This window comes from Bubalus kerabau, chromosome 14, assembly GCF_029407905.1.
Source record: "Bubalus kerabau isolate K-KA32 ecotype Philippines breed swamp buffalo chromosome 14, PCC_UOA_SB_1v2, whole genome shotgun sequence".
Classification (NCBI taxonomy): domain Eukaryota; kingdom Metazoa; phylum Chordata; class Mammalia; order Artiodactyla; family Bovidae; genus Bubalus; species Bubalus kerabau.
Window position 1 is genome coordinate 83,699,439 of NC_073637.1, and position 25,673 is coordinate 83,725,111.

Sequence of the window (25,673 nt, forward strand, 5' to 3'; positions counted from 1 at the left end):
CTAACATTTTTGGTCTGTTTATATTTTTAGCCTCTCACTTCCGTGTGCCGTTGAAATTGCTACATATTTGGGTACAAACAGAAAATCCCACTTTAGAGTCATGCAATGGCATAATGACACACAAACATATTAATCTTTTTAGCTTTCACAGATGCTATTACATATGATACTTAGAGCCTCTGGGTCCATAGCACCTATCAGCTGATGGTTCAGATGCCTTCAGAAAAAATAGGAGGAAGTCATACTGTGAGCCTTTGGTCTATAAAGTCAGAGTACTTGCTGGGGGAGATGAATATATAAAAGAATTCCACAATAACAGTTCTTTCCTTTATCTTATTTATGTGATAAGTATTTGTGATACAAATTTCAACAACTAACATGTAAACTGCATTTTTTTTAATTTTAGAAAGAGATTTTATATGTGTCATTGTATTGATTCTTAACATTTTCTTGATCCTTAACCTGTGAGTTAGGAGGAATCTGAGTGATTATTCTGATTTAGAAGAAATTTAGAAGCTTCACTGAAGTTCTTGTTCATTGTTATATTCCCACAAAGATGGGTTCATGGGAAAAAAAAATTGCTAAGTGATAAATGCAGCTCGGGGAGATTAAGTGACTTGGGCCAAGGACACACAGTTATTCAGTGATGGGGGCAGAACTCAGATTTAAGGTTTTTGATTCCAAATCCCACATTCATCTTTGTAAAGCAGATGCCCCAACAAGGGCACCTGAAGTTGTGTTCAGTGGTAAGAGATAAGATGAAAAAATACATTTGAAAGCTTAGACTGCATCTCCCTTAAGTTGAATGAGGGATTATTTTACAGCTAATACTAAGTCCGATGCATTCAGATGAAATTTTAAAAAGTCGGTTGGAGAGGCTTTGAGGACCATGGCGCTTTGGTGTTCACACATCACATTTCAGGGTCCTTAGACATAAAAGCACCTTTACATGGTGGACTTCCCTGGTGGCTCAGCTGGTCAAGAATCCACCTGCAATGTGGGAGACCTGGGTTCGATCCCTGGGTTGGGAAGATCCCCTGGAGAAGGGAAGGGCTGCCCACTCCAGTACTCTGGCCTGGAAAATGCCATAGACCAAATAATCCATGGGGGTCGCAAAGAGTCGGACATGACTGAGCGACTTTCCCTTCCTCACTCACTCACTCACTCACATGGTGGGGACAGAGAGAGCGAACTTTGCAGAAGCGTGTGCTCCATGAAGGCGGAGTCCGCGTACATCTTGTTTCGTGTTATGTGCGGTGCCTGCTGGACGTTCAGTTAACGCTTGTTGACTGGTCGAGGTCCAGGAAACTAACACAGTTGCTCTCAGTCAGTTTAGTGAAGGTCTTTCCAAAGGATTGCTCGTAACACGGTTGACCATCATGCCATGTCCATGTCATCAGCATGATCAACGGGTTGAACTTCAGGCTGGCGGGACCTTAGTGATAACCTGTCTAGTCAGGCCTTTTAAACGACTGCTGCTTGGCCATCTGACATGGTGTCAGAGTAAGGATGGGCTGACCGTGGTTCCTCTCTGCCCCCACTTTCGTCATGTCACCCCTAGAGTGTTTATGAGAACTCAGAAATGATCCCTTCTGCTGGAGACCCAGCGGCCCCAAGGTCGTTATGCACCCCAGTGTGGTGGCCCCAAACATGGTGTGTGCAGGGCTATGCACCCCAGTCCGTGAGCGTGGGGCTGTGCCCCCAGCATGGTGGGGTCCTGCAGGCATCCCTGCAGGACTGGTGTCTGAACTGTCTGAGCACAGCGTGTCTCTGCGTTTCTGATTTGCTCTTCCCAGGTTGTGTGGTTCTGGGTTTCCATCTTGAATTCAAGATTGAGACTGGCCAGGCCTCACTGGTAATTTGTGAATGTGTCTGGATGGACCTAGTGGCTGTCATACAGAGTGCAGTAAGTCAGAAAGGTCAAAGCAGATAGCGTGTATTAAGGCTGATATGTGGAATCGAGAAAGATGGTGTGGATGATCTTATCGGCAAAGCAGAAACAGAGACCCAGGCACAAAGAACACACACGTGGGTACCAGGGGGAGCCTGGTGGGTGGGACGAGGGCGAGCTCAGGACTGACGTGTAAATAGATGACGAGTGAGAGCCTCCTATGCAGCACGGGGAGCGCTCCTCAGCATTCTGTGGGGACCTAAATGGGAGGAAATTCAGGAAAGAGGGGAGATATGTGTGCATATAACTGATTCACTTTGCTGTACAGAAGAACCTGACACAGCATGGTGAAGCATCTGTAGTCCAATAAAAATTAAGAACGTTTAAAAGCATTCTGGAAGTCCCATGCTCTCTCAGCCCGTCTGTAAGCTTTCTGCTGACCCGGGCTCAGGGGCTGCATCCTAGAGCTGGGTGTGGGTGCTCTCCCGCAACGCACCTCTCCTTAAGGCGACGGAGGAGGCAGGAAAAGGCTGTTTGATTGCCCACCTGAAGCTTCTGTCTTCAAGGTGACTGCAATTAAAGAGAAAAAAATCTGTGACTAAACTTCTCACGTGCATCGTGAGTGTCCCTCACGTGCCAGGCCTCAGTGACGGTCCTGCCCCTTAGAAAAGAAGGTGAATCCCAGGACCCCTGTCTTCAAGGAGCTCACAGACCAGAGAGTCCAGCCAGCTGACGCCAGCGGCGGAAATGTAGGTGGTTACGACACAGAGGATGAGGTCTGGGACAGAGGGGTGTCCAGGGTCCCTCTGGGACCGTGGGAGCCGCAGAGAGACGTGAGTGACTCTGCCTCTGAGGGCCCTCTGAGCTGGGCTTGGAAGACGTTTACTCAGGAAGGAGGACCGTGAGGGAGGCGATGCCTTTCAGAGATAAGAGCAGGCAGAGAGACCTGAAGGTGGGACACGGCAGAGCGTGTTCAGGAAAGTCCGAATTGTCCTGCAGTCCATTGGTCTTCAAATGCCTTGCTTGCCCGTCCATACCCATGCAGGTATTCTGAGCACAGATTCCCCCCAGCGTCAGCATGTTGCCCGTGATACCCATGGGCAGCTGTATGGATGCATTATGCAGATCGTAAACCTATCCCCAAAGTAGAAAGGTAAAAGAATCCTTGTAAAGTGGGATAAATACAGATGTTCTGGTATTGTCTAGCCACACCCCAAAGGATGGTCTTAGGTTCCTCCTGTGGAAGCCGCTGTCTAGACTCTCAGCCCCATGAGGGAAGTTGGGCTTTTGTCCTTCTCACGGCTGTTTCTCCTCCACCTGGTGCTGTTTCTTGCATTACTAGGCACCCAACAAGTACTTGTTGGTCTGTTGATTTTTCAGTGTCACTGGAGAGTAAGCCTCCTTGATAGCTTCCCTTGTGGCTCAGCTGGTAAAGAATCTGCCTGCAATGCGGGAGACCTGGGTTTGATCCCTGGGTTGGGAAGATCCCCTGGAGAAGGGATAGGCTACCCACTCCAGTATTCTGGCCTGGAGAATTCCAAGGACGGTGTAGTCCCTGGGGTTGCAGAGAGTCGGGCAAGACTGAGGGACTTTAACATTCATTGGAGAGTGAGCCTGAAGTGGTGAACTGGTGACAGACGCCCCCGGCTTTCCTGAAGGAGGACCTTGCTGGGTTTTCCCAGGACCCGAAGTGGAACGCCAGAGCTTCGGTTCAAGCGCTGACTCCCGCCGTTTGTCTTAGGGGGGCCAGCTCCTCTCAGAATTTCTCTGTGCCTCCCAGGGGCATCTGTGCTGTCCAGCATGGGCAGCACTGTTCCCGCCTGCCTCGTGGCGCTGGCGGTGAGTCACTAACTGGAGTGGCCCTGGCAGCGCCTGGCGCCGATGAAGGGCCTATCGGAGGGGCACACAGCCCTTGGATGAGCAGGCGGGCAGAGGGAGGGCCGTCCTCCCACCAAGGCTCTTGCGGGTCATGACAGCAACATCACAAGCACATTTTCTGTTTTGACTTTCAAGAATAAGGATTCGTGATCTCCTAGCCCCAGAACTGTCTTTTTCACACGGCAGCACACAGAACAGAAGGTCTGTCCCAGCCCTTGCAGCCAATAAATGAATTTAAACGGGACTTAAGGCAGTGTATGAACTTTTTAAAAAGCACAATTATCATTTTATTATGGATTAGTTAAAATTACAGGGTAGGGGAGGGATAAATTAGGAGTTTTGGATTAGCAGATACTACTGTGTACAACAAGGTCCTGCTGGATTAGTTAAAATTACAGGGTAGGGGAGGGATAAGTTAGGAGTTTTGGATTAGCAGATAGTACTGTGTACAACGAGGGCCTGCTGTAGTCTATCGGGAACTATAGTCAATACTTTGTAATAAACCATAATGGGAAAGAATATGAAAAAGAATGGTATATACATGTATAAATGAATCACTCTGCAATATACCAGAAACTAACACAACATTGTTAAATCAAGTATGCCTCAATTTTAAAAAAAGGTTATATACTTATATGTATATATAGAATACAGATTTCTTCTGCATATTTCAGAAGAACCCAGATATACCTTTTTTTAAATCTCTTCCTCCCAGAAAAATTTCTTATACACATGGCTGCTGATTATATTTTATCCTTAGGTAATCAGCCTACAAATATTTATTGACAGCCTGTGGGGCCCACTTTTGTTTGCATTGGAAAAGATGTCAAGAAATAAACAGCATGATTTTTGCACCAAGAAGGCAAATTTTAGGTAGAGAAATAGGAGTCCATGAATAAATGGAGGATAATTGAACAAAACACCATGAAGAACTCTGGGAAATTAAAGCCACGGTTTAAAAAGGAGAGCTCCCCATGATCTCGAAAAGGACGCGATGGCTTCGTGGGACGAGAGGGAAGATGAGTAGGTTTTGTGGAAGTGGGAGGGCAGAAGATGGATTCTGGGCAGCGGGAAAACCACACTTAAAGAAACGGGGCTCTCAGTCCAGGACGGCTGAAGACACTGCCCGGGTGGCTGGAATAGGCAGGGAGCCATTCCTAGAAGTCGGGTGTTCAGGAGGAGGAGCTGGTTGGCAGGGAAGGTGATGAGAGTGCATGTGTGCTGAGGGGTGGGCGTGTGCAGGGTGGGAGAGAGAAAGGGGGAGCCTTGGAGTGACCTGTGTCCAGCGTGTCCTGTGTGTGTTGAGTTTGGAGCCTTGGAGTGACCTGTGTCCAGCGTGTCCTGTGTATGTTGAGTTTGGTGGAGACCCAGTGAGGGGCTAGACCCTTGACCGTGCAGCCGGGAATGGATGGACACCCTTGTCCCCTCGGTGCCCCTGAACTAGAGTCAAGAGAGGGCTCAGAGGCATCGATGCCGATTCTGGAATCAACTGTGAAGCTTGGAAGTGCTGTGGGATATAAAGTAAGATGATAGAACATCCAAAAACCACACATATCCTCAGTGCAAGTACGCTTTATTTCTGGCTCTGAGTTTTTCACTCCTTTTTGTTAACCCAGGATGCTCACGTTTCTTTTGCTCACCTCCTGACCTTCAACTCATGTTTTCAACAAACGGCAGAATAAGCATCATATTAAATGAAAGTTCAGCGATCTGCTGTAAGACTCAGGCATGGTGGCACATTACAAAGACAAGTGGAATGCATTCTCAGGTCTGATCGCCGCGCTGCCGGCACGAGCAACAGCAGTAGGCCATCTGATGTGATGCTGGACTTTAGCCTTTGCTACACGAGTCATCAGGGCTTCTTCCCAGGTGGCTCAGTGGCAAGGAATCTGTCTGCCAATGCAAGAGGCTCGGCTTCGATCCCTGGGCCAGGAAGATCCCCTGGAAAAGGGAAAGGCAACCCGTTCTAGTATTGTTGCCTGGAAAATCTCATGGACAGAGGAGCCTCATGGGCTTCACTCCACAGGGCTGCAAAAGAATTGGATGCGACTTAGCGACTAAACGACAACAACACAATTCCCTGTGGAAAGTTTCACTGGTTGAGTTTGGTTTGGGTAGGGGCTTCGGAGAAGGCAATGGCAACCCACTCCGGTACTCTTGCCTGGAGAATCCCATGGGCTGAGGAGCCTGGTGGGCTGCAGTCCATGGGGTCGCGAAGAGTCGGACACGACTGAGCGACTTCACTTTCACTTTTCACTTTCATGACTGGAGAAGGAAATGGCACCCCACTCCAGTGTTCTTGCCTGGAGAATCCCAGGGACAGGGGAGCCTGGTGGGCTTCCGTCTGTGGGGTCCCACAGAGTCGGACACGACTGAAGTGGCTTAGCAGCAGCAGCAGCAGCAGCAGCAGCAGCAGAGGCTTACCCTTTCTTTGTATTAGATGTTCAGAGAAGATTTAGGAAACTAGATAGCATGGTCATGGCAGCAAATAAAAAAATAGGAGAAAGACTACTGCTGAGTCACTTCAGTTGTGTCTGACTCTGTGCAACCCCATAGACAGCAGCCCACCAGGCTCCCCCGTCCCTGGGATTCTCCAGGCAAGGACACTGCAGTGGGTTGCCATTTCCTTCTCCAATGCATGCATGCATGCTAAGTCAGCAGCCCACCAGGCTCCTCTGTCCACGTGATTCTCCAGGCAAGAGTACTGGAGGGAGAAAGACTAGAGGAAGCAAGATTCTTTGTTGTGGAGAAGAGTTTTGGACATAATTGTGATAGTCCAGGAAGGACTGTAAAGTGTCATGCTGCTCTGAACTCAGACGTGTTGTTTAATCAATTGTTCAGGAGTTTATGTTCACCAACTATTGTATTAATTACCTCCAGACGATTCTTTTTCTATTATTAAATGAACACAAACCCCTACTGTTTGGTTTATATTAGATCCCTTTATTAAAATGCATATTTTGGGATTTCCCTGGTGAGTCATGGGTAAGACTGTGTGCTCCCAATGCAGGGAGCCCAGGTTCCATCTCTGGAGGGGAATTCAGATCCCAGATGCTGTTTCTAAGTACACGCAGCACAACCAGAGAAGCTTGTGAACCTGAAGAAACCCCAGCACAGCCAAAATAAATAAATAAATAAAACAAAATGCATATTTAATTGTTTAGTCTGAACCCCTCTTATTCTGGGCTGGTTCCACTTTCTGTCTGCAACTCCTCCCTTAAAGCAACGGACCTGAAAACCTGAGTGGCTGTTGAATCAACGAGCAGTCTAATCAAATTGTGTATTTATCCCATCATTATGTAATCGGTGGGAAAGGTACAAGTCTGATGAATGGGGCCTGATTTGCAGGACATTGTAAGTTTTCTCAAGGACCAAACCAAATAATTTAACATCTCAGACACTCACAGGACAGACACTGTGATGCAAATGAGTCCCCTCGGAACAGACTCGAGGCTTAAACACAGGCCAACAATTGGGACTTCCCTGGTGGTCCAGTGGCTAAGACCCTGTGCTTCCAATGCAGGGAGGCTCAGGTGTGATCCCTGACTCGGGGGACTAAGATCCCACATTCTCCTTGGCCAAAATTAATAAATGAACATGCTGCTGCCGCTGCTAAGTCGCTTCAGTCGTGTCCGAGTCTGTGCGACCCCAGAGACGGCAGCCCACCAGGCTCCCCTGTCCCTGGGATTCTCCAGGCAAGAACACTGGAGTGGGTTTCCATTTCCTTCTCCAATGCACGAAAGTGAAAAGTGAAAGTGAAGTCGCTCAGTCGTGTCCGACTCTTCGTGACCCCATGGACTACAGCCTACCAGGCTCCTCTGTCCATGGGATTCTCCAGGCAAGAGTACTGGAGTGGGGTGCCATCGCCTTCTCCGATAAATGGACATAAACCTCACTAATTCCCAGAGCGCAGGTGTCATTTGCTTGCTGGTGCCTAGAACGAGAGTTTGTTGTATTGGCTTCACTTCCTAGCCCCACGCACACAGTAAGGGGATGGAAAGACGCTCGACGCAGGTGCAGCAGCAGAGTGAGTTTAAACTAGGAACGGCCTTTCAGAGACCTGGAATCTTGATGATGTTCAGAGTCCACTTTGAGCTTCGCTTCCTTGCCTCTGGTCACCTAATTAATTGTGTGACTTTAGGGTGGGAATGCCAGTGCAGTTCAAGTGACAGGCGTCAGGAGAATGTGGCCGGGAGCTGGCAAGATCTCGAGGCCTCTGGCTGTCTTTAGAAGATACTGTCCTCGTGTAATCAGTGCTGTGGTTCGTAAGTAGCCACAGGTGTTTGGAACCATGTTAGCATTTGGGGCTCTAAATAGAGTTTGGTAAGTTTTCAGATTCTTTGTATAATCATCAATGGACTTTAAATACCTGCTCATCCACCACAGCAAAACAAGGAGTTGGAGAGAAGATCGAGTATTGGGGGTACTTAAAAGATAATGGAGGGCCCTTGAAAAACATAAATATGTGTGGGGGAGGGTGGGGAGAAGGGATCGACCCTGCTGTGTTTAGGGTGGAGAACCAACAAGGACCTGCTGCCCAGCACAGGGCGCTCTGCTCAATGCTGTGTGGCAGCCGGGATGGGAGAGGGGTTTGCGGGAGGAGGGATACGTGGGTGTGCATGGCTGAGGCCCTGGTCCACCTGAAACTGTCTCAGCATCGTTAATCAGCTATACTCCAGTATAAAATAGTTTTAAAAAAGAACTAATTTGGATGCCAATAAAGTTTGATTAAATTTTATATATATATGTAAGAAATTAAAGGACCAAAGTAGAGGATTGTTATAACTTCCTCCTCTTCCTTATGACAAGTTTCATAATTTGTGTTTTCCTAAAAGTCTGGATGTTTAGACCAGCTTTTCTCACTCATTGTAATGTTGTGTGAGGCATCTTGTTTTCACGTTTTATCTCTCTTGTAATGTGTCTAGCTTTGTTTTCTCAGTTTTGTTTTAGTTCATGACTTACGTATTTATTGGCATTTCTAATAAATTACTCTTGAATTTATCATTAAAAAAAAGAAAAACGTAAGTAAGCAATAACACTATGGATACAACCACTGATATAACCAGCTAGTCATGCAGGAATATCCTTACTAACGCATGAGGTTGGATGTACTCTACTACTGTTGTGTCTCAGCACGTGAAATATCGTAAGGTCCAGATATGACACGTAGCTTTGCCACTTGGAAACTATTAGTGGCCAGTTTCAGCCGCCAGAGTAAACTTTCTTCTCGTCTACAGATAGGGATTCATCACCTCTCCCCTAGCCACCTCCCATGGCCGTTTGCAAAATCAAATAAGATGAAGAGTATGGAAGTCACTGATAAGCCATGATGTGCTCAGCATATGGCTTTATTATTATGGAGAACCACGTTGGGGCTCAGACCCGTGGACTCAGACACTCGTGTGCGCGCGTCAGCGCCGGGAGCCTGTCTCGGGCAGCGTAGCCCCTTCTCGGCTGTGGGGGACGGTTTGCTGCACTTACACCCTCTTCTCTCTGACCCTCAGTCTGAGTGAGCTGAAACCCAGCTAAGTGTGGGTCTAGGTACCTGAGGTTGTGTGCACCAAAGGCAACGAACACCAAGTGTGTTCAGCAACCAGAGTGGTACACAAGTAGCCTGCACTGTATCGAGTACCTGCAAGGGTCACTGTGTCAAGACAGGCAATCCCAGGCAAGAACACTGGAGTGGGAATCCACCTCCTCCTCCAGGGGGTCTCCCTGACCCAGGGATCGAGTCCTGCGTCTCTTGCATTGGCAGGCAGGTTCTCTACCACTGAGCCCCTTGGGAAGGAACAGTGGACTCCCTCCCACCGAGCGCTTCTCGGCAGCTTTCTCATGACCTTTTAGTGTCTCCTGATTGTGTGTGTGAGAGTGAAAGCCGCTCAGTCATGTTCGACTCTTTGCGACCCCATGGACTATGCAGGCCATAGGATTCTCCAGGCTAGAATACTGGAGTGGGTAGCCTTTCCCTTCTCCAGGGGATTTCCCCACCCAGGGATGGAACCCAGGTCTCCCGCATTGAGGGTGGATTCTTTCCCAGCTGAGCCACCAGGGAAGCCCAGGAATACTGGAGTGGGTAGCCTATCCCTTCTCCAGGGGATCTTCCCAACCGAGGAATCAAACCAGGGTCTCCCGCATTGCAGGTGGATTCTTTACCAGCTGAGCCATCAGGGAAGCCAGTGTGTGTGTGTATCTTTTTGTATCACTGCACGTGGACTTATCAGTGTTCTCTCTCTCTCTATATTATAAATGTTTTAAAAGGAAGGCTGTGTGACTTGTTCATGGCTGTTTTCCCTTCTTCATGTCGGTGCTTTGCCACCTTTTCCCCACGATAGAGCTGCCTTGGCCCTTGGCATCTCAGGACTTGAGTGAACATGGGGCCTTCAGGTTTGGCTCCTTGGGGCTGCAGATGCTGTGCCCTTCTCCTGACTCCCCTCCTGTCTGGTGGTCTGGCTCCTCCATCCGTGGATGCCCAGGGGGCCCCAGCCACTGGCCTGAGCCCTTCCTGCCCAGACCTGCCTGGATCCTGGCAACAGACAGACCTGGAGCTAAAACCAGACCCCTGCTGTTTGCACGTTCTGTGAAGGATGGCATGGACTCTTCCTGAGGGAGGAGCTGCTTCACGTTTCTTTTCCAGGGAACCAAACACACACAGATGGTCCAAGTACCCCTTCATGTTCATGGAGAGGCAGGGGAGGAACGCTCTGAAGTACTGCCCAGTAAGGGCAACCTGGATGGTTTGCAGCCAGTAAAGGACCCAGGACTGGAGACTCAAATCTACACTCTGTTCCATGGTCAGATTTCTCTCTGTCCAGCTAAAAGCAAAGATGAAACCCAGGCTTGTATTCTGAGCATCATTTACCGTTAGCCTTGTCCTAGACGCTTTGGGAAATGTGAAGGGAGGAGGTAGTTTTTTCCTCATTCCATTTGTGCTGTAAGTAATACGAAACAGTAAAAGGGCAGACCTGAGCATCGTAGAAAATGTCATAGAGGCGTCGAGGGGAGCAGGCCATGTCCAGTGGTTGTGAGAAGACATTACAGAAAGAGATTGAGTTGAGTTAGGCTTTAACAGATCCTGAAAAAGGAAGAGCATACATCTAGAGAGAGGCAGAAAGGAAGGCGATGCATTTGCTGAAACAGGAAATAGATGAAAAGGAAAAGCCTGTCAGATTCAGTTTTAACTGGATTGGGAGGATTATGGAGACTGCGACTGGGCTGTGTGTGTCCTGCACACACAGGACACAGCATTTTCATTTGAAGAAGCAACGTCTGTTTCAGGCACGGAAACTAGTCCATGCTAAGCCGTTGTTCAAGCTATGCCTGGTATGCAGTTGGAGCTCCATAAATGTACATTGGTTGAGTCTTTCACAAGCCCCTCAGCTGAAAGCTGCCTCCACCATAACCACAGATGTCCCTGACAACATTTTGGAGGGCTCTTGGAGTATTTCTAAGTAGTACTCTGTTTTATCTGTTCCCTGTTGTAGACCCCGACACACAAAGCCTGTAGCAGTTGGGCAGCTTCCGCATCTGTCTTGGGAGCTGAAAATAGATGCTGGTAACCCTAGATGGGGTTTGGACAGCCTGCTTAGCACAGGATTCGCTCTGATATGTTCATCCTCACTTGGAAGCCTGAAGGAAATGAAATTTGCTATTTTCTGCTCTTCAGCCTTGTGGTTTGTGGCAGATCTTTTCAGTACAAAATGTGCCCCAAAAGGCCTGTTCTATTTTGATCTGGTGAGTGGGGATTTACCCTGGAGGCTCTTCAGAATGTCCATTAAAAAAAAACAGAGAAGAGACGAAAGGAAGTTTAGAGATAAAGCTGGTCAGCTTCCTCCTTTTCTGGATTAGCAAATGGAGGTCCTAAGTTGGTTAGAGCTTTCCTCTGGGTCGTGTTCAGTTCAGTAGCTCAGTTGAGTCCAACTCATTGTGACTCCATGGACTGCAGCAGGCCAGGTCTCCCTGTCCATCACCAACTCCTGGAGCCCACTCAAACTCATGCCCATCGCGTCGGTGATGCCATCCAGCCATCTCATCCTCTGTGGTCCCCCTCTGTCTAGGTCACGCTACCTGGACGGGAACCCCACACACTAGGGTTCTGGTGGTCTCACACCTCCCAGCTGGCAGCCGCTGATCCACCCCAGGACAAAGGAGCCTCTGGCGTCTGAGCCCTGCTTCTGCTCTGAGCGGCCGTTTCCCTAGCCGGACCAGCCCTTTCCTCCTGTTTCCTCAAAGTCACGAGTCTGCAGGGATTCCTGGCGGTGCAGTGGTTAGGACTTCGCCCTTTCTCTGCCGTGGACCTGGGTCTGATCTCTGGTGGGAGATCTGCGATCCCAGGAGCGGTGCAGTGAGGCCAAAGAAAAGTGTCGCGCACCTTCCTTTCTAAACTTCCTCCCCATCGACATGGGGGCAGGCTCACAGCTATCATTTATATTTGCTGCTCAACTGGTTACATGTAACGTGAGGGAGCTTGTTGCCTGTTTCTCAGCCAGAGACCTGTCTTTAAAAAGAAAGAAACTTTGTACACCTTCTTATTGGGTGGAAGACCCTGCTCCTCCTCAAACAGGAGCAGGCATCTGCGAACGGGTGGGGAGACGTTTAAAGGAAGGGGGGCCCTGCAGGTCGGGTGGTGAGACCGCCCGAGTGAAGTCTCCATTAAGGTGTTGAGGAGGTGCGAGCCCACAGGATCACTTCCTGACTCCCCAGCGAAGGCACCCCAGGGCCTGGAAACGCCCGCGGAAAGTATGTCCCCCTCTGACCCCACCCCATCCCCGCCCCCCAAGTCTGGGCTCAGCTGACGGCCACAGCCCTCCCCGCCTCCCATCACCCTTTCCTTCCTTTCATGCCCCAGCCCCGTGTTGGTTCTGTTCCCCTCTAACCCAGTGGTTCACAGAGGTGCCCGCTAAAGCCGCATCAGCGTCAGCGGGCCTTCCTTAGGGATGCTGCCACCTGCGTTGACCCTTGGACCTGCTGCCTCAGAAGCTCGCAGGTGCGGCCGGGCCTCCTGTGGCCCCCCAAGGCCTCCAGGTGACCTTCACGGAGGGTGTCCCTGCCCCTCCCTGCGCTCACCTGCTCTCACTTGAATCTGCCTCAGTCTGCACGTCACCCGGCCTGTATTGTTTATATTTCAGTGGGGGCGGGGTTTTGTGGGTGCGCGCATGCGCGCGTGCGCGTGCTCAGTCATGTCTGACTCTGCAACCCCGTGGACAGTAGCCCGCCAGGCTCCTCGATCCATGGGATGTCCTGGCGAGAATACTGGAGCGGGTTTCCGTATCCTCCTCCAGGGATCTTCCTGACACGGATTGAACCCGCGTCTCTGTGTCTCCTGCATTAGCAGGTGGATTCTTTCCCACTGTGCCGCCTGGGAAACCCAGGAACCGTATACTGAACAATGCTTTAGTTACTATCTCATAATCTTTTGTACTTAATTTTCATGCGCATTGCTTTTCCTCAGGGAAGATGTTTTCGGTTTCCAAGATTGAATATTCTGAAGGGATGCAGTGGTCTGGGTGTTGGCAGAGATGACTCGCAGGCTCTCGCAGACAGGGTCCAGGCCATCGGTGACAGAAATGCTCCTTGTCACTTCTGTGGCCGAGTGGAGAGTCTGCCTGTCCACGCAGGAGGCAAGGGTTTGATCCCTGGTCTGGGAGGATCCCGCGTGTCTGAGAGCAAGGCAGCCCACGTGCCCCAACCCCTGAGCCTGCATGCTAGACCCCGGGCACCCAAGTGCCCCGACCCGAGAGCCCCTGAGCTCACACGCACCGACCCCTGAGCCCCCGAGCCCACACACCCCAACACCTGAGCCCTGACCCCTGAACTCCCCGTCCCGACCCCTGCGCCCAAGCCCACGTGCCCCGACCCTCGAGCCCCCAAGCCCACACACGCTGACCCCTGAAGCCCCCGAGCCCAAGCGCCCCGACCCCTGAGCCCCCGAGCCCACGTGCCCCGACCCCTGAGCCCCCGAGCCCACGCACCCCAACCCCTGAGCCCAGAGCCCCCGAGCCCACCTGCCCCGACCCCTGAGCCCCCGAGCCCACTTGCCCGGAGCCCACATGCCCCAAGCCCTAGAGTGGGCTCCACAACCAGTGAAGCTGGCAAGTGAGAAGCCTGCACCCGCAGCTGGAGAGCAGCCCTGCTCACCCCAACTAGAGAAACCCCGAACCACAGTGAGCACCCAGCACAGCCAGAAGTGAATAAATAAACTTAGTTTAAAAAATGAGTAGGAAATTAGGTTAAAAAAAAAGCACACCTTGACAGGGCACTGGATTAGCGGCAGCCGGTTCGCGGCGGCCCTGCTGTGGAGGTCAGCAGGTGGCCTGGTCTCCAAGGCTGGAGAGGCAGGACTCCAAGGCTGAACCTGCAGCAGGGAAAACACAGGAGGTCACCTCATTTCTCTGTCTGTCTTCCCGTCTGTGAAACAGCAATACTGGGGACGGCTTGAGCTAGATGGCTGGGAGTTTCTTGCCAGTTAAAATCAGTGATTTTAGTTATCAGTTTGGTTGAGACCTTAGAAGAGGTGGCATGAATTCTCACAAACCCCATAGAAAGCAAGGCTGTGATGTGTGTTCAGGGAGTGACTGAACACTTTCTCACCTTTGGTTCTCTCTCCTCTTCCCTGGGGGCTCAGACAGTAAAGAATCCGCCTGCAGTGTGGGAGACCTGGGTTCAATCTCTGGGTTGGGAAGATCCCCTGGAGAAATGGCTAACCCACTCCAGTGTTCTTGCATGGAGAATCCCATGGACAGGGGAGCCTGGCGGGCTACAGTCCATGGGGTCACAAAGAGTCGGACAGGACTGAGTGACTAAACTTTTACCCAAGAAGAAGGTGCGTAACAAAGAGCAGCCTCGTCTCCAGCAGTTGCTAACCCAGCCTGATCATCCTGAGATTCAGTCCCAGAGACAGGAAGCAACTTCAATTCAAAGTCCTGCATCCATACTAGAAAATAGTGGTCGTCACCTGAGGATTGCGTTTGTTCTAAAAACCATCTGAAGTGCATATTGAGCGGTGTTTTGATGGGGCTTCTGGCACAATCTGACAAAATATATTACATGATAATAAAAACAGCAGTAAGAGTTGACATTTATTGAGACCTTAGTGTGTGCTCAGCACTTAACATATAATCTCTCATCTCATTCTCACAGTATGAGACATACATCTATTTCCATTTTATAGATGAGAAAGTTGAGGCACTGAGAAGTTCAATGCTTTGCCCATCGTTACACAGCAGGTAATGACTGTGACTTGGATTTGAGCCCTAGTCGGTCCAGTTCCACAGCTCTGCTGTGAGTGATGATGAACAGTGAATCAGGAAGGCAGGAGTGGAATTTGGGAACTAATGCAATTGAGTCCCTATTCCTGCCTGAAAGGTATATTTTCTTTCTCTCTTTTTTCTCTTCTTTGGCCATACCACGCTGCATGCAAGGTCTTTGTTCTCCGACCAGGGACCGAACCCATGCTCCCTGCGGTAGAGATGTGGAGCCTTAACTGTGGGCCCACCAGGGGAATCCCACTCGCTGCCACCTGAACAGCACCGTTTATTGGGCCTGTGCCAAGTCTTGGGGAACAAGGATGAAGGAACAAGGGACATGATGTTTGCCCTGGTTTGCAAACTGCTGTTCTGAGTAATGAGCAGAGCTCTGTGTTTCGGGAGGAAGGTGCCAGGATGTGGTCCCCTCTCGTTACAGAGGAGCGCCATGGGGCCAGGCGGCCGGGGTCAGAGCCGCCCCAGAGCAGGACCAGCGGACTCGGGGCCCAGCGCCGGTCCTGGGAGTCCCTCTGTGTCCTCGCTGAGTTTCTTGAACCGTTCTGGGCTTGTTTCTTCACCTGTAAAATGGCACCTTGAGGCCTGATTCTGCTGGGTATGGTGTGTAAACAAATAATGATATGTTTGGGAAGTCTTGGAGCTTCTTGGAAAGGCACTTTGAAAGCTAGAAGAGTACCTTTCTTGGGACTCATCAGAGGAAAAAAATCAGAACTTGAGAGGCTGATATTGCTTCTTACTCCTCGGAACTGGAGACCTCCTAGGAAAATGCTCACGCGGAGGAAGAATTCAGCAAGAAATCTCAGCTCTAAGGAGATAGGGGAGGCTGACAGGGACCTTCCTGCCCTGACCGTGTGAGCGCTTACGCACGCATCAGTAGGAGTGTTTGCTAATGGGACCTCGTTGTTAACCATTCTGTATACAACTGAGTCATTTTGCTGTAACTAACACAACATTGTAATTCAGCTATATTTCAAAAAAGAATTAAAAAACCAAAGTGTGTGTTAGGGGGATTCCCTGACAAGCCTCGGGTTAAGACTCTGGGCTTCCACTGCAGGGGGCAGGGGACATGGGTTTGATCCCTGGTCTGGGAACTAAGATCCCGCATGCTGTGTGCTTGGCACAGCCAGAAACAACAGCAGGTTTCTGTTCTGTGTCCCGAATGAGCTGATGCTGACTCTCTGGGTAGCACAGGTCACCGTGTCTGCTTCCGGCCCTTGGGGCATACCATGTTGGGCATACCATGTTAATTATACAACGCTGGCTCGAGGCAGTCGTGAAGACAACGTGCTGACTGCTTGTAGCCCGTCTGTGATCCCCGTCTGTATTTACAGGGTCGTATCTGTGTGCTGTATGAATCGCATGCATTTTCGCCTTCCCGTGGTGTTCTAGCATGACTGCAATGTTTTCTCTTTCTTAGCCTGTATGAGCATAAAATAGGCAGAAGACAGGTGCTTCTGTTTAAAGTTTGATGGCATGGAATGCTCTGTAAACGTAGAAATTAGATCTGGGTTCAAATCCTAATCCCACTCTCTATTTTTAAACCATCGCCGTTGCTTTGCTGTCTGATTTTTTTTTTAGCATTTTATTTATTTATCGGCCACACTTGGTCTACTTGCCGAGCTCAGCTGTCCTCTAGCTGCGCTGAGCGGGGCCGCCCGCTCGCTGCACAGATTCTCATCACCGAGCACCGGCTCTAGGCGCACAGGCTCGGTTACCCTGCAGCGTGTGGGAGCTTCCTAGACCAGGGACTGAACCCGTGTTCCCTGCGTTGACAGGAGGATTCTTAACTACTGAATCGCTAGGGAAGTCCTCCTGCTCTTTATTAAAAATCTAGCTTGAGCACAGTAGGGCTTCCCTGATAGCTCAGTTGGTAAAGAATCTGCCTGCAAGGCAGGAGACCACAGTTCGATTCCTGAGTCGGGAAGATCCCCTGGAGAAGGGAAAGGCTACCCACTCCAGTATTCTTGGGCTTCCCTGGTGGCTCAGTTGGGAAAGAATCCGCTGATCCCTGGGTTGGGAAGATCCCCTGGAGGAGGAAAAGCCTACCCACTCCAGTATTCTGGCCCAGAGAATTCCATGGACTGTATAGTCCATGAGGTCGCAAAGAGCCGGACACGACTTTCACTTTGAGCACGTCACTGTGCCTTGGGAGCTTGCTTCCTTATCTGTCACCTGAGTATGACAATGCCTGCCGGATCCACAAGGGATATGAAGCATTAGTGTTATTATTTCTGCTAACACTCTTCATCATGATTTCAAGTACAACCCCTGATACATGGGACTCGGAATCAGGCACGCTTCCTGCCCGGGTGTGTTTACCATCTCAGTTTGCTGAGGTGATGAGACACACAGCATACGTGGGACTTTGCTTGGACTGACTTGACATGGGCCGTGAAAGGGCTCTGTGTAGACCTGTGACTCAGACTTTGTTCCTGATTCATAGACTCCTGAAAAGGGGTCTTGCTGATGGAACGATTGACATTACCACCAGAGAAGATGGCCCCTGCAGCTTTCTGCATTGTGTGTGTGTGTGCGCGTGCATACCAATGCCTTCTGGCTCCCCAGGTCACACATACTCTCTTTACATTAACCGGTTCTTGTTTTTTTAAGTATAGAGTCTTCTTCTATTGCAGTAAAATATACCCAACATACAATTTACCGTGTTAACCGTTTAAAAATGTGCAGTTCGGTACTGTGAAGTCCATTACACTAACCAGTTCTCTATTCTTTCTATTACCATCTGTATTGTTCCCTCGTTCTCGTCAGGCTGAGAGGATTCAAGCATCTTCTTGAAGCAAAACTACATGAAATGTCTATTATGACCCTGTTTCCTGTAAGAGTGCATGTATACAGCTGTGCGTGTGGACGTCATGGATTTTTTGCAAGAACACGTAAACAACTGTTCATACTGCGTCCCTTTGGAAAGTGGGGGTTGGGACTTTGCTGGTGGTCCAGTGGTTGACCTCACCTCTCCATGCAGGGGGTGCGGGTTCTGTGCCTGGTCTGGTCGCTATGATCACACAAGCCTCGTGACCAAAATCAATAAAAGCCAAGTCATAAAACAGGCACTCACTAGTGTAACAAATTCAGTGAAGGGTTTAAAAATGGCCCACATCAAAAAATATTTATCTTAAAAGAAAAGAGGGTCAAGGAATTTCAAAACCCTCCCGAAGTGAAAACAATAGTGTAGTGCACGCCCACACACGTCTCCTGCTTCAGCAAGTATCAGTTCATCACCAGTCACCCAGCTTGAGGTTATGCACTTTTGAACTTTTTTAATCGACCAAGGGCATGGATTTGTTTGATCATTTGAATTTTTATTTATAAAATAAATCCAAACATGAAAAGACAATGCAGTGTGTTAGCTTCCATTGGTTCCTGTCTTATTTTCTTATCCTTTTAGACTTGGGACCTTTCAAGGGCGGGTGAGTAAGTGTGATTTCCTCTGAATTCGCTGGTCCCCAAGGACAGACACTGGCCGTCCCTGGACATCTGGAAGGGACAATAGCTGGGCTTGAAAGCACATGGGTGTGAGTGCTGTTGCCCGGATCCCCAGGCTCGCGCCGTCAGCCGCACCGTTCTGCTGGCTGTGTGTTTTAATTAGACTGTTTACTTGGGCTGAGATTTATGACGCTGTTTCTAAATGAGAGCATGTGGTTTCCAGCGCTCTTTGTTCTCTGAGTCCTGCAACCCGCTGCAGTTTTCCACGAGCTGCTTTTTTGAAAAACAATTTCTGCCTTTCTTATCTGATGGACGGTAATTTCGTAGGGATTATTAGCACCCTGTGCTCCGTAGCATTTGTTCTCCTGGAGCTAGAAGAGGAAATTGTCAGGTGGCACTTTCAGCAGCTGGTTCGCTGGCCGCGAATAGAATATTACAGAATCACCTTGATTCTAAGGCCTGTGAACCAGCTGTCTGAAATGAATGATGGGAAGGTGGCTTTTGTATTTAAATTCTCCAGCTGGTGGCATAGAAAATGCAGTTAAAACAGAGATTCTTCTTCCCAGGAGTTCAATGTGGATTGATTTGGACTCTTCTTCAGAAGACGCTTCTGCCCCATGTATCTCAAGGCCCAGGGTGTGGGATGCATCAGCTTCTTTTTCCCATCAGTGAGGCTCTGTTCCCTGCTGTGTACTAGGCACTGGAATTAACAAAACAAATCAGCAGCTCTCCCCTAGCATCCCTCACTCCCTCTGACTGTAACACAGTGGGATGAGTGCTTTACTAGTGGGCAAGCAGAAGAGGGAAGCTCGTTTTCTGGTTTGGGGTGGCCGGGGAAATGTTCCCAGGGGAGGTGCTTTTAAGCCGAAGAGCAAGTAGAATTTTTTTAGCTATTACAGGCAGGAGGAGGGGGTGTTTTAAGCCGAGGGATGTCTGTCTTGAGGGTAGATAGAGGCCAGGATGTCCAGACGGTGGGACGGGCACACCGGTGCGCGGGGCTTGGGAGGGCCGCGCTCACCGCAGGCCTCCTGGGCCGGGCGGGTGCAGGCCTCGTGGAACCGGAGCCGAGACTCCTGCAGCCGCCAGAAGGGGCTGACCCTGTTCCGGTTACTATCAGAGCGCGTGCAGCTTGGAGGAAGAACCGAAAGGCCCGAAGGAACCGCGGGGCCGGGTCGGGGCCTCTGGCCGCCTCTCCCCCACCCTCCCGGAGCTGGCCTGCGCCCCGCCTTCCCTGGTTGCCCGGTTCCTCAGGGTCTTACGATCCCGAGGATGTTTAACCTGTGTTCTAAACACTTCATTGTTGGCTTGGCCAGAAAAGTTCACTTGGGTTTTTCCGTAGCATCCTATGGAGGAATCCAAACGAACGTTTTGGTCGACCCGGTGGATGGTCCTGGGATGCGGGGGCTCTGCGCCGGGAGCCGCCGGGAGACCAGGGGCGTCCGGGCCGAACCGGGACCTCCTCACTGCTCGGTTTTCCGCACTGGTTCCCGGGTGGGCTCCGCCTCGAAGGAAGGCCCCTAGCACAGATAGGGCTCGAAAGCGTCGCCCCTGTTCCCGTGTTGGACGGAGCCGTCCTGCAGGGCTTGGCCGACGGCTGTCCCTTGAGTGGGGAGCCATCCTGTGGCCCTGGTCCCCTCGCTGAGCAGCCGGTGGGCGCGGGGACCCCCTAAGTCAGGGACTCTCAGCCGGGCTCTGCCCCGGGTGGGGAAGGCCAGCTCGGGGGTCTGCAGGCTGCCCGGGGTGGCCGGGGTGCTGGAGGCTGTGGGCCTGGCACCCAGGGTGACTGGCGTGTTTGCAAGGGCGGCTCAGCATCTCACCGAGTCTTCCTGGAGAATGCCATCCCAGAGAGGCTCTAGTGTGCAGAATTTCTCTTTTCCCACAAGAAAAATATTCCCACTTTGAAATATTGCCTCCTCTACCTACTTCTTGGGGATCATGCATATTCGTGTATTAAACGTTGTGGAAATTTGTAAGCAGTAAACTGCGTTCAAAGAAATGGAAATGCTTTTTCAAAAAAAAAACAAACCGCACACACACACACACAGGGGAATCCCCTGGCCGTCCAGTGGTTAAACTCCAGGCTTTCACTGCCGAGTCCCTAGTCAGGGACCTAAGCTCCCACAAGCCACAGAGAATAACCAGAAAACCACATATACACCGGCACAACAGGCATTAAAACTTTGGAAGTGGATTGCCCCAGAAGTGAAACCATGTAAGTTGCTTTTTTTTAAAGATAAATTCCATAATATTAGATGTTCACAAAGTCGTGGGGTGAGAACCCCCACATTTTTTAGTGAGAAGCTTCCCTATGTTTTAGAAAAGGGTGTCATTTCTGTTCGTGTCCCTGTATCCTTATTTGTTCACCAAATATTTATGAAGTACTCATGGTGCCAGGCACAACACCTGGTTATTTACAGTATGAAAATTCTTATCTCTTTATTGGGCTGTTTTTTCTGGAATTTTTCATGCTCATGTTTAGAATTCTGTGTTTCTATCAAAGACAAACAGACGGTAACAGTTATTGAACATTTTGAACCCCGATAACATGTCTGAAAAGATGGAGTTCTAGGCTGCTGCCGAGATCCGAAGTTCTTTCCCCTTGATATTTCTGCTTGGTTTCTTAGACGTGGAAATACACCAGGTCCTGGTGGGCTGTGAGGGTGATGACCAGAGCTGCTTTGTACTGCACAGTGTGAGGTTCAGAGGGAGGCAGGCCTGCTCCAGAATTAGCACCAAGCTCAGTGCCGAAGGCATTGTAACCGAAAGGCTCTGTTCTGTAGTATTTAAAGATAAATATGACCTAATACTTTTTAAGTTGGAAAGTTTACAGGAGCTGAAAGTTGTCTCTTGGCTCATAACATATTCCTTCCTCCTCCACCAAATTATATAGCAGCTTATTCCACATTTCAGTTTCTGAATAAATGGGTTCTCATTATTCTTAGATTCCTGACAGACATCTCGTCTAAGCATTGCTGCTTTGCGTTCTGCCACTTGGAGCATGTTAAACAAAGCACTCAGTGTCATTGTCTCGGAATTAATTACAACGATTCACGTGACGACTTCAGCACACCAATGTGAACGTGCTTTTTTTTTTTTTTAATTAAGGCTTGTTTACGTCTTATTAATACTTAGATTTGTGGTTTTAACATGAGCAGCCTCGGGGAGCTGTCGTGAGGATTAATGCCAGTAAAGCAGTCAGAGCTGCATGGCTTTTAGTAAGGGCTCGAATGCTGTCTTTATCCTTATTAACCAGCTTTGTGATCGTGTGAGGAGATAATCAGTGTGGCTGCCGTTATCCTGGTTTTACCAGCAAGCATGCTGATGCTCACAAATTTGGTCGTCTGGAATTACTGGCCATCAGGATGAGAGCCAAGTGCTATATTCCTGACTGTCCTCATAATTAACATTTTGGGGTTTAGTATTTCAACATGTGAATTTGTGGAGAATGAAAGCATTCAGGCCACAGCAGTTAAGTCACTCATGTGAAAATGCTTAGTACAGTGCTGAGCACTTAGTAGGAACTCCACTAAAAGGGTTCTTTTCGGGACCTTGCTGGTGGTCCGCTGGTTGAGTCTGCCCTGCAGTGCAGGGGACGTGGGTTTGATCCCTGGTCGGGGGGTTAAGCTCCCATGAGGCGCTGAGCAGCTCAGCCTGCGTGCCATGGTGAAGATGGTGCGTTCTGCAGCTAAATCCCGATGCAGCCAGATAGATAGATAAATACTAAATAGAATAAATGGTTCTTTTCTGTCCGTGCACTTTGTACCTGTTAGGACTTTCATCTCTCTTCTCTCCCTGCCCCACTGCTGACACCCCAGCTGAGCCCTTCATCCCCAGACTGCTCAGGAGCCTCCATCTTCAGCAGTGGGTAACGGTCTTCACTCAAGCTGCCACAGCCCAGAATCACCGACTGGGTGGCTTAAACATCAGCAATTCACTGTCTTATAGCTCTCAGAGCTAACGACCTGAGATCACAGTGCTGGTGGGGCTGGTCCTCCTGTGGCCTCTCTCCTCGGTCTGTAGACGGCCACCCTCTCTCTGCGTCCTCACTGGTCCTCATCTGATCACAGTGCTGGTGGGGCTCGTCCTCCTCAGGCCTCTCTCCTCGGTCTGTAGACAGCCGCCCTCTCCTGCGTCCTCACTGGCCCTCCGATCTGAGATCACGGTGCTGGTGGGGCTGGTCCTCCTGAGGCCCCTCTCCTTGGTCTGTAGACTGCCGCCCTCCCTCTGCGTCCTCACTGGCCCTCCCTCTCAGCCTGTCTGTGTCCTGATCCCCACTTCTTAAAGGGAAACTACTCCTGTTAGTCCAGGGCCTGCCCTAGTGACCTCATTTGCTTGTAATTACCTTTTAAAAGACCCTGCCTCCAAATGCATTCACATTCTGAAGTACCGGGATTACAGCCTCAGTGCATGAGTTTTGGGGGAGCTGAGCTCAGCCTATGACATTGCTGTAGCAAGGGAGAGCGTCTTGGGCTGTAGCTCCAGCCCGGAATGCGGCCAACTCAGAGTCACAGCCCCCGCAATATCAAAACCCAGTAAATTCCCTTTAGTGCGCTCCAGCAGGCTCAGTGGGTAAAGAATCTGCCTGCAGTGCAGGAGACACAGGAGACCTGGGTTCAGTTCCTGGGTTGGGAAGATCCTCTGGAGGAAGGCATGGCTACCCACTCCAGTATTCTTGCCTGGAGAATCCTCATGGACACAGGAGCCTGGTGGGCTCCATAAGGTTGCAAAGAGTGGACTTGACTGAAGCAAGTGAGCATACACATTAAAAACAAAGGCAGGAGCAGGACCTAGTTCCTTCCTTCGGGAATGGGAGGGGGGGACCTGTTCTGTGTTGGGTGCTGTACTGAGTCGCTGGTGCTTAGCAGACATTGTGGCCCCAAATCTCAGCATCACCGAGGATAGGGTAGGTGCAGTTGCCTCCATCTGACAGAGGAAGAAAGAGACGTCCACCCGGTTTCTGTGTGGTTACTCAGTCAACCCCACTTCTCTGCACTACTGAGATAATGAAGTAAGACGCATGGGAGTCACATGCCGCCAGGCTCCTCTGTCCATGGGACTCTCCAGGCAAGAACACTGGAGTGGGTTGCCATGTCCTTCTCCAGGGGGGTCTTCTGACGCAGGGCTCGAACCCGGGCCTCCTGCGGCTCCTGCATTTGCATCACTTGCCCCAGCCGGGAAGCCCTGGTCTGTGTAAAGAGCCTCACAAGGAGCTTAGTTGTTGCCCCCAGGAATGCGAGACCAGCAAGGGCAGGCATCATCGTGCATTTTCCGACTTTGGTCACTACTGCTCGGAAGTACCTGATGGGCAGGTTGGGTCAACGCTCATTTGTGTTTGCTGTGTGATGGAGTGAATCCAGAGGGCATGGATTCATAGCAGTCTGTGAAGAGGAAGTACTTGCTTTCTGAAGGTTTCTAGAAGTTTCTTGGTTGGTTGCAACCGTAAGCTCCCCCCTCCTCCCCCAGTGGAGACCAAGTGAGGGAGGGGTAGGGTGAGAATGCTCTCCGGACTGACGCGGAGCTCTGTGTGGTCAGAGCTTGGGTCTGCCTCCCCTCCGTGTGTCACTCTGGATCTGCAGATGGGGTCACTTTGTGCAGCCCCTGCTCTGACCGGAGGGAAATGGCCCGCTGACATAACGGTATTTGGATGGCGCTCTGACGCGTCCCAGGCTTGAATTTCGTTACTGCTCTCGGGGACTGAGTCAGTGATGCGTGTTGTCATCGGAATTCCTAAAATGATTGCCAACTTTTCTTTCCAGGCTCAGGCTGCATGAAGAAAAGGTGATTAAAGATAGGCGACATCATCTTAAAACCTACCCAAACTGTTTCGTCGCGAAAGAACTGATTGACTGGCTGATGGAACACAAGGAGGCGTCTGACAGAGAGACGGCGATTAAGCTCATGCAGAAGCTAGCGGACCGGGGCCTCATCCACCACGGTGAGTCAGGTGGCCACAGGGGTGTTTTGGCCACACGCTGTAGGGGGTGGGATCTCGGTTCCCCAAGCAGGGATTGAACCTGTGTCCCTGCCCGGGAGTGCAGCCTCTTAACTGCAGGACCTCCAGGGAAGCCCCGAATCTTCTGTTTCAGGTACGAGCCCGCCCATTTAAGAAATAGAGCATCTCACTTTGCCTCTTGGGCACCTCTGCCCAGCTACATTCCCTTCCTTCTTCCAAGAGGCATCCGGGTTTATTTCTGTGGACTTCTTTATACTTTTCCATCTCTGTGTATGCATCTCTTAGCAATGTAACATGTTGTTTTACATCACGATAGACTCTGCCTTTGCAGTGTGGTCCGCGTCCTGTGTGTGGGCTTCACTCACGCTGGTGGTGTATCTCGTTTGCGCCTTGTCACTGCAGTGGGTACCGAGTACCGTTTGGCCATCATACCTTCACCCACTCTACTGACAGACATTTAGGCTGTGTCCAAGCTTTGCTGTTACTCTGTGTTTCAGTGTGTTCCTGACCGTATCCCTCTGAAACGTCTAACCCTGGCCAAGACCTTTCACGCGCTGCTGCTCTCTTGGGCTGAAATGCCCACCATCTCCGTTCGCTCATTTTCTGCTCTCCTTCAGGTCTCCACTTGCAGGCAGACTCTGCAGAGAGGTGTCCCTCCCCACCGTGGAGCACCCCACATCTAGGTGTGCCTTTGACGTCTCCTCAGCTCTTTCATAGCCGCATCGCCTCATGTTTCAATTACATATCGACCTGTCTCTATCTCGCTCGATTTCACATTCTTGCAGGCTGATGCCTACCCTGCTATCGTGCTCAAGAAGAGTTTGTGGAAAGAAGGATGAGTTGAGTTTTGTGACTCTCTTAACAAATGATGATGATGATAGCTCATAAAGCTGAGCGCTTTTCTGTATCAGGGACTGGGCTAAATACATGTATTAAATTGTCAAGTGGTATGCTTGAGAAGTTAGGTAATAAAACAAGTCTTAATTAGCATCTCCCTTCATCTGAGTGCGTTATAAAAGGTTGTTTTTTTTCCTTATTTGCCTCTCTGTTATATTGTCTTTCAGTTTGTGATGAGCATAAGGAATTCAAGGACGTCAAACTCTTCTACCGCTTTAGAAAGGATGACGGCACCTTCCCCCTGGACAACGAAGTGAAGGCCTTCATGAGGGGACAGAGGCTGTATGAGAAGTAGGTTGCACGTGGACTCCTCCACTTGAACCTTGTAGGGCTCTTTCCGTCTTTTATCATTTTG

The 25,673-nt window shown here is 50.1% G+C and overlaps 1 protein-coding gene across 1 annotated transcript in view; it reads left to right on the forward strand.

The window, feature by feature from the left end:
* DEPTOR (DEP domain containing MTOR interacting protein) overlaps positions 1-25,673 on the forward strand; it is a 158,916-nt gene that overhangs the window by 20,459 nt on the left and 112,784 nt on the right. Inside the window, exons 2-3 of the mRNA XM_055546781.1 lie at positions 24,225-24,403; positions 25,486-25,609. Coding sequence (XP_055402756.1) covers positions 24,225-24,403; positions 25,486-25,609 — 303 coding nt within the window. The remainder of the gene's footprint in view (positions 1-24,224; positions 24,404-25,485; positions 25,610-25,673) is intronic.